General features: G+C 35.8%; 1 protein-coding gene across 1 annotated transcript; it reads left to right on the top strand.

The window, feature by feature from the left end:
* Positions 1–949: 949 nt before the first annotated feature.
* Positions 950–5,087, top strand: LOC126790857 (quinolinate phosphoribosyltransferase [decarboxylating] 1a). The gene is made up of 10 exons (XM_050517212.1): positions 950–1,172; positions 1,662–1,804; positions 1,923–2,056; positions 2,137–2,200; positions 2,274–2,356; positions 3,040–3,123; positions 3,232–3,384; positions 3,612–3,788; positions 4,218–4,285; positions 4,678–5,087. The coding sequence occupies exons 1-10, from the start codon at positions 1,042–1,044 to the stop codon at positions 4,772–4,774; spliced, it is 1,134 nt and encodes a 377-aa protein (XP_050373169.1). The 5' UTR covers positions 950–1,041; the 3' UTR covers positions 4,775–5,087.
* The last annotated feature ends 4,522 nt before the right edge of the window (positions 5,088–9,609 follow it).

The raw sequence follows: 9,609 nt of genomic DNA, 5'->3' as shown, positions 1-9,609 counted from the left end.
AATTAAAAAGTCCCGAGGCCCAAACAATGAGCCTTGCCAAATCCTCACTCGCTTAACAACAAAGGTTGGGCTGGCCTACAGTCCCAGAGAGAGAGAGAGAGAGAGAGAGAGAGAGAGAGAGAGAGAGTGGAAATTAAAACCAAATCCGATGGGAACCCGAATGAATATCAATGCGGGCGTAACTTCTACTTCTCATACATCACAAATATTAACACAATAAATTTTATGTGATGCTCGAAATCTATAAGATGACGGGGTAATACGATACATACCAATACTCTATCATTCATCTACCATGCAATTTGGCACTGCAACATTTATGGGTCGAAACATAGAAATGTGCATGCTGAGACTCAAGACAATGATTCAAGGTAAATTTGTAATTGCTTTGCGAGCTACTCTTTCAACATGTCTATGAACAAACAAGTTTTCGAATGCCATTGCATATCTTGACCAATGACCACACAAAGCAAAATGAAAACTGACTTAGACGGATCTTGGCATGCTCAAATTAAGAATGTTTTCTTTATTTATTTACCACTAAGTGTCTACTTTGTAAGGAAAATACTTGCATATAACTTAGTATATATGTATACGCCCGAATTCTCTCACATTTGTATTACATCGTTTTAATCGTTTAAAAGTTTTTTTTATCAATAAAGATTTTTTTTGTAAAAAATCAATATAAATAAAAATCGTTTACTCAGTTGATTGCATCAAACAAATGAACAGTCACGGTGAAAATTAGTAGTTTTATAATCAATCGTCAATTTGTTTGATGCAATCGACTATAAAAACGATTTTTCTTTAGATCAATTTTTTGCAAAAATGATATTTATTAGTTATTTAACTTTTAAATAGTTAAATTTTTACATTGCAAGTTTTTTCCACTTTGTAATTAGTTTAAAAATGTGCAATCTCACAAAAAATTTTTTTTATGGAAAGGGGATGTTGGGGACTGAGATTGTTGGGTTGGAGTTGGGAGCTGGGAATTGGAAGTGAAAGCCCTGAACTGGACTAGAACTTCTTATTGGGTTGGACATGGCCTTTGCTGCGTCTTCTTCATCTTCTTCGTCCTTATTGTTCCCTCTGCAAAAGTCGCGCAACACTTACCCGCCAACTGGGATTCCCTACGGCCTTCCTATCACCTCCCGCCTGCGCTCTCCTATCAGGTTTAATCCTCCACCTCCACTTCTTATCATCACTTTTTGGCTTGCTTTAATTCGAGTTGAATTGCGTTCTTTATAGTCTGAATTTTGTTTAAAGTTTCAATCTTTGAGGTACCCAGTTTCAGTTGTGTAATTCTAGTTTTGCTCTGCCATTTGCATGGTTTGTATATTTCAATTTAGTCATGGTGTGTAATTGTATTTGTAAAGATAGAGAATTTGATGACATATGATTTAGCCTTTAGGCAAGTTTTTCCTGAGTGTGATTACTACTCTGCCTAATGGTGATAATGTTGAGTAGTGAAGTACCTTAAAAGCTTTGCCATAATGTAAATCATGGAAGAAACTCTGTCATTGGACTTAGTTAATGGAATATATGGTAGTTGAGTAGTTCAAATGTTCTAACTTTCTTTGTTCCGTACTTGGATTTGTGTTGATCATTTGTGGCATTTCAAAGTTTGTTGATTTGGAATGTGTGGGCTTGTTCCCTTGCAGGCAGATTGTTAGAATGTCAGCAACTCAAGCTGAAAAGCCCGGTTTATCATTTGAAGCACTACCAATAAAGCCTCCTTCACATCCGACTTATGATCTTGCGGGTGTCATCAAGTCATCTCTTGCTGAAGACGCTGGGGACAGAGGTTGAAATTTTTTTTGGTTCTTTGTGATGAACTGATTTTAAACGGTTTTAAGTTGAGATCTTTAAGTCTGATTTACTCTGCAAAACATATTATAGCAAGATTGTTGCTTTAATTGTAGGCGACGTGACATGTCTCGCTACCATTCCACCTGATATGGAAGTAGAAGCCCACTTCTTGGCAAAGGAGAATGGTATAGTTGCCGGAATTGCACTTGCAGAGATGATTTTTAATGAAGTTGATCCCACTCTAAAGGTATAAAAGCACTGCACTTTGTGTGCTTGAATATTTTTGTTCTTTGTATCCTGACATGATTGGTTTACATGTCGATACAGGTTGAGTGGTCACAAAAGGATGGAGACTCCGTACGTAAAGGCTTAGAGTTTGGAAAAGTTTATGGTAACTCAGGTTCTGAGAAAATTCTTTGGAGCTTTTCAAAATTTATTGCGAAGTCTTACAGATTGATATGCAGGAAGAGCACACAGCATTGTTGTAGCAGAGAGGGTAGTACTGAATTTTATGCAGAGGATGAGTGGAGTAGCAACTTTAACTAAGGTATTGATCACATTTCATATTTTCTATAGAACAAAATAAATAGGATACTACTTAGTGCTGCAAGTTGAACACATCAAGGGAATGTCATTCCAAAGATGGATGCTCCTTTATTTCAGTATGCGCATGATGGTTCAGAACTGTGAAGAGTTTCATGATCTAATCTATCTATACATCAAAAGAGTCACAGACCAATACTTAATGTAGCTCTTCCTTTAGCATAAAGGGGTCCGATTTTACCATGTTGGAGGCAATGCATTTAGAGTAGAGTACGGCTCTACTCTAAATGTTGCCCTTTTTTTTATTAAGATTTGTTGTAAAGTGTTCTCTATGTCAGTTGACTAAAAGGATATAGGATCAAATTTCTTTGAAGAAACTGCTTAGTTCTTTCTACATCCAGATACAGATTTAAACCTGATATTCTAACAAAACATTGGACATTTTACCTCTCTATATTGGATTAGAACATCAAGACACATAACTGAAAACAGAAATTGTCAGTTCTTTCATGTTAGGTTGTGGATTGTCATTTAATCAGCTATCCTGTACTTATATCCTACGTATATCTCTATATTGAAAATGAAATACTAATAATTTAAGTTATACTATGTGTTTGATAAAAAAAAAAGTTATACTATGTGTATAAAATTTTGGTTGGAAGTGTGAGGGAATTGTGTTGCCTGCAGGCGATGGCAGATCGTGCAAAGCCTGCATGTATCTTAGAGACGAGAAAAACTGCACCAGGTTTGCGGCTGGTAGACAAGTGGGCGGTATAGATCTTTCCCTTGCTCCTATTAGACATATAGATACACACCACACATGTTCTTGCCAGTGTCATATTTTTCTTTTGTCCGCCTGGTATTAAACTGTTGTTGCAGGTACTCATTGGTGGTGGTAAAAATCACAGAATGGGCTTATTTGATATGGTAATGATAAAAGATAATCATATATCAATAGCTGGAGGCATCATGAAAGCTCTGGAGTCTGTAGACCTCTATCTTCAGCAAAGAAACCTTCAGATGGAGGTTGAGGTAATGTTTCCAAATTCCTGATGAGAACATCCCTAGTTGTTGCCAAGTTCTTACATGTTCTGTGTGCTACAATTCCTATGCAATCAATAACAGAATGTTTAGCTCTCTATATCTCAGACTGTTTCTGTCTATTTCACGTTGCCGATACTTTTTAATGTTTGCCAGTGGCACGTACAAGATTGGTTTTCAAAGGGACCATGATTACTAATATTTGGTTTGAACACCAGGTGGAGACCCGGACAATTGATGAGGTAGAACAAGTATTGAACTATGCATCTCAAACAAAGACTTCCTTGACCCGGATAATGTTGGATAATATGGTTGTACCACTGTCAAATGGTGATGTTGATGTCAGCATGCTCGAACAAGCTGTGAATTTGATCAAACGGAGATTTGAGACAGAGGTAGTCTAGAGTTATTTATACATTTTAATATTGGTTTTCCTGATGAGGTTCATCCTTGTTTATCGGATAGACATAACAAGAGTTGTCACCTAATGTGCACCTCCTCTAGGCTGATTGTGGATGTTTAATTCTTATCCATATCCACAGACCTAATCTTTTTTTTATATATATCCCTTTCTTATTGTTTTCACTCTAGTGTTTCTTTTTCTTTTCAGTCGAGTGTTTTGAAGCCTGTATAAAGCTATAAAAAGCAATTCTCACTCTAGTTTTTATTTTATTTTTGATTCTTTTTGGCTTGAAAACAAGTTTCTCTCACACCTTTATGTTATTATGAGGAGTTACCACAAAATACTTGAGGTTGTTTCAGGATTTGAACTTAACGTCTGATTGCATAACTTTGATTTCTGACTTATCTATTCCGCTGTACAGGCATCTGGAAATGTTACTCTTGAAACAGTACACAAAATTGGACAAACAGGAGTGGACTACATTTCTAGGTAATGACACAACTCCTAATCTCAAACTATTGACTATTATCACAATAACCAATATGGGCTGAACAGTTCTTTCGGAACTTCGACATGACTGATGCTTAATCTGCCATGTGGAGTTCTTTTAAGCAAATATTGTCTTTTTCCTTTTGGGCCTAATATGCTGTCCTGCTACTGTGAGATTGATGAAACCACTAAGCTGTGATACTACTGCAAAATGGGACTGCAGAGATGCACTATTTTTAGTGGATATATGACTCCAAGTTAGAATCTACGAAGTGTATGATTGCACTTTGAACATCTCAGTGCAATAGCTAGGTTGCTGTGTACAATATAATGATAGAGATTTTTACAGTATTGTTGGCGTGGTCTTTGAAGTGCCTTTGTTGTGTTTGCAGTGGTGCACTGACACATTCTGTTAAAGCTCTAGATATCTCCCTCAAGATTGATACCGAGTTGGCTCTTCAAGTCGGAAGGCGTACGAAACGAGCATGAACATTTTACTTTCATATACAGTCGCTCTATTGTCTAGTCCTTCGCTGTGGTAAACCTTACCAGGTGATGCCTAATAATTTTGAAGTTGCTCTTATACACCTAATATACAAGTCAAATGTGTTTACAGTTCATGTTCTGAAAAGGTCTTGTAGGTTAGGCAAAAACCGACCATATGTCAATCTATTTGAATCCATTAGATTCAACATTTACAATTTCAACATCCAATATGTTGTTATCAGCTTACCTTAGACGAGCATCATGCCCTTTGAACAACTCTTCGGGATTAAAGAGTAAAGTATTCCAATTTGGTTTATTATAAGTCTTATTTTGTATTATTTATCAGGTTTAATCTTGTATTGTTAAGGATAAGGTTTTATTTTACAGGCTAATTAACAACTTGACAAATGAAACCGAAATGCATAAAGGGTCATTCTTAATTCTGCGGGCAGGTTAGTGCTCATGTAAGATGAACTAAGCCTTCTGTACTGGAAGAACCGCAATAAAATATTTGAGATCCTGCAGTGACTGTTTTGGAGTTTTGAAAAATGATAAGATGAACACAGCCCTTCACATCTATTATTCAGCTTTATTGATTTAAATAGGAAATAATTGATGTGAGGATATGCAAAGTAAAACTTTTTGTATAAAAAAAAATAAAGCTGTATCCCCAGAATTTATACCATGCCACATATTACATCATCCCAGTGTTGATGTAGTTGGTGCTTCATATATCATCTCTTCATCTGTTTATGCCTGACATCTCCCTATGTTTTAAAATTCAGCTATTATTCTACTGGTGATATAACAGGTTTTGGTTTCCCTAAATCCCCCAAACACATCAGTAACAGAAAAGCAAGGTCACTATTCAATCTGAAATCTTTGCTGTTCCAGATTCTCTTGTCTCTTCTCATCATTCACTATGCTTGTTGTCTTCTTCAAGCACCAATAACATTACTGCTCTGCACAGCCGACACCATATTTCCAGTTTCAACTTCGTTCTGATTCACGTTAACATGCTATTTTGCTGGTAGATATAAATTTCAGAAGTGAGAAATTTCATCAACTAGCACAGCGGGGTGGTCAAAACTGAAAAGTAAGCAAACGGCTTACCTCTTGGTGCAACACCCCTGATGGTAAACCTAACAGTCAATCACAATATGAAGGTTATATTTGTTTCATAGTCTTCACTTATTTGCAGTAAAAGAATATTGATTTGATGAAAGAACAAATCTCAGGTCTGCTTGTCCCAGTTTCACTTATATGGTTGTCCACCCCTTCAGGCCCTCTAAATCCTATATCATTCTCAATGTCTGCCTCTGAATAAGAAAATAAAAAAAATAAAAATCCTCCATGGGAAACACGTTGGAGTCAACTACCTTCCCAAACATGCATGGTGGGGGGAGTAATGTGATTGTCAATCTAATTAGTTACAAGGTGTGGAACTTGCAGCTGCAATTAAAAACGAGCAGTACAGATTCATGCCCTCGTTTCATATATATAGATACAAGTATTAATTCTGATTTGGCAAGTATTTATTATGTACAACCTCCTACAGTAAACTGTGGATTAATGAGTTTGCTTCATACAATTAAATTCTGTACTGAGATCTGACCTAACAGCAATTCTATTCTTATTGGTTGAGGTGGAATATAGCAATTTGATAGTGTCCAAAATGAGTGGCAGTTGCCCAGAATACTACTCTTCCTATCTGCAAGTCTGTATTGGGAAATCAAGACTACGACTAGCTACAGAAATATGCACATCACATTGAAATGAAACTCAGACCTGTTCTGATAAAGGGAGAAGAATACACCAAAAGAAAGGTTTGGTCTGAGTCTCTTTCTCTCAAATTCTCAATCATGGTTCTCCATTACCAAAATTATATAATTAACCAAGGAATAATATATACTATCTGATGCACCTCATTGGAGTAAACTTTGGAAATAATTGTTTACCAAATAGCCAGTGTAATAATCCAAGCCTAAACATCAACTTCATATCCAAATATTTAAGCAGTCCAAAACTCAGAACTATATCAACATTAATTATTTGTCATTAAGCAGCAAAGTTCAACGATTATAGTAATGCATATATGATCGATGCATAGCTTAACCCAACAACATGATTCGATATTTCGATAGAGAGACAGATAGCCAAAACAAGTACACTAATCCTCATCGATGCATATCACCATCTTGCAATTGTATGTTTCAATACAATCATAATCATAATCCTTATCCTTCAGTTCATACATATCGGAAAATCCTTTAAGTCATCAGACAGGTAGTAAGCAAATTTTACCTGATGAGTAAAATTAAGGATCGATGTTGTATACGACAATAACATAATCAAACGATTTATAAGCAGTTGATATATTGTAAGGATAATCTTCAGGGTGTTCCTTAGACATGACGTTCTAATTAGTGAAATGCATGTTTTCAGCACGATTAATTAACTGTATTAATTTTTCATTCGAAAATGATCGTATCAGAGACATCAGCTCTGTATGTATCATTGATATTGAATTACCTTACCACACTAATTAATTATAACAAATTAAGGTAGAGGAAGCTACAGGATTCTATAAAGCTAGTAGATTTTTATGTCTAGTCAATTTCATCCGATAATACACACACCCTCTAATTAATTTCAAGTGAATGAATTACACTAGCTTGAAAACTAGACTCGACTTCTGAAGGATAATGTCAAAATGATACCATACTTTAGTAGATGCATCCTTCTTGCAACCCTAGCTTAGTAGTGGTGATTAATTTTTTTGCTTAGGGTCTAATTTTGTTGCTACTAAGGTGGGTGATGACATGTTAACATCACGCCTAGATTAAGTTTAAGGTACCTTGCATTGCGTGGAAATTATATGCACGCCAAACTTGGTCAAATTGGGTTTAGTGGATGCCCTAAAATATATTCAATGTCCTCCATTCTACCTTATTGACTGTACTGATTTATATAGTAAACTAGAGAGATGGGGTGGGGGTTTTCATGAGGCTTCTGCCTTTCTAAGTTAGGCAGAGAAAACGCTATGTATTTTTCTTGTGTGTGTAGGTCTTAATCTGTATTCCTGATTTGACAAAGCATAGTTTACAAAAAGGGGGATTAGTATCATATCTATGTTATTATTCACATGGAGATGAGTCAGGTATGATGATGAAGACGATGATCGAAGACAATTTTGTAGGGGCGGCTCAGCCTATATGCTTATCTTTGGTGACTGTTTATATAGCTTTTTGGGTGGTGATGGAGGTTTGTTTGGCTTTGATGAAGAAAATTATAAAGGGTGGTGATGGCATGTGGAGAAATAAAACCATGAAGCAAAGCTACGTAGCCAAGAGAAAAATGCCAAGAGGAAAAAAAGAAAAAAAGAAAGCCATCCCCTTTGCTTTCGGTAGAGAATTTGAGAAGGGCAAAGCACGAAAGGCTTTATTTGCAGATCGATGTTGGCTTCCCACCAAATCTCAACGCTGACCAAATCCTCCGAGCTTGCTTTAGTTTTTTTTTTTGCCAAGGGGGACATGCCAATTGGCAAATATGGCACATCCCCTGCTCATCTGTTTCATAACATTCCAGGTCAGGCATTTTAGGTTTTGTCCTAAACTTTGGATCCCCTAATCCCAATTAGTTTTCACCCTCAAAGGCACGCTTTTTGATAAAACGTTTATAAGTACGTTTATGTATCAATACATCGCGAGCAAATTACGTACACAATTGATGTCGCGGTTGGTGTAAGAACCATCTTTAATAAAGAATGTTCAATCACTATAAGGAATCTGACCACCATTAGTTCGATCAAATGAACATAGAAGTATGAATAAAGAATCATAATGTCCTAATTGAGTAAATTAAAATAGAACACGGTACAAAACGTGACGCATGGTAATTGCGAACGAAAATATTATTCTTACTAGATCAAGATATCTTTTACCTAAGTGGTAAGAATTAAGAAGAGCCTATACTAGTTGACTTTCAGCATTCCATTATCAAACACGAGAAATTTTTCAGTCCTACCGTAGCATCACGTGTCAATGGCTAGTGATCTATTCTTTTAATCATAATTTCAAGATTTAATTAAAAAAATTATATTTAAGTTATTTTGTCAAAAATTATTTTGGGTTTCTTTCTAAAATACTACACCCTACAATCTAATATCTTAAACCCTAAAACCTTACACCTTACACTCTAAACCCTAAACCTTAAACTCTAAACTTGAAATTCTAATTCAAAATCATTAATATTCATAAAATTCATTTTACAAATAATAAAAATATATTAAATAAGAATTTTAGTGTAATAAATCTATATATCGAAATATAACCGGTACGGAAGACCACTGAACATTACCAGGTGGTACTATAATAATATATAAAAATTTCTCATCAAACACGAGCCATTGACAACACTTTGGAACATCCAATATTCCGGGTCAAAACCAAAGAATTGTTCTCGGGTCATGAAAAACCCGTGAAAACCTGACCCACCAAACCTCCTCCCCCATTCCCATGCCCATGAGTTGCCCACCACGACTATTCTAGATGCTGTCCCCGGAGCGTGGTATACACGCGCCAAAAATAGAAAACTAAACCCCCCCCCAAATTCCAAGAATAAAAGACATGCCTCTAATAATCCAACAAAATCCATAAATAATTAATATATAAATGCTTGACTGAGTTTCCAAAAAACGTTACCGTAAAACCCATCTCCATCTGTACCCCGATGCTGACCAATCAACACCCTTCTTTGCTGTTAACAACAAGAAAAACTCTTATTTATTTTATTTTTCCATCATCTAATTATTTAATTAATCACGACTTTTAGTCCCT

This window comes from Argentina anserina, chromosome 4, assembly GCF_933775445.1.
Source record: "Argentina anserina chromosome 4, drPotAnse1.1, whole genome shotgun sequence".
NCBI lineage: Eukaryota > Viridiplantae > Streptophyta > Magnoliopsida > Rosales > Rosaceae > Argentina > Argentina anserina.
The sequence above is the reverse complement of the archived record's forward strand: the minus strand, read 5'-3'. Positions and strand labels throughout refer to the sequence as shown.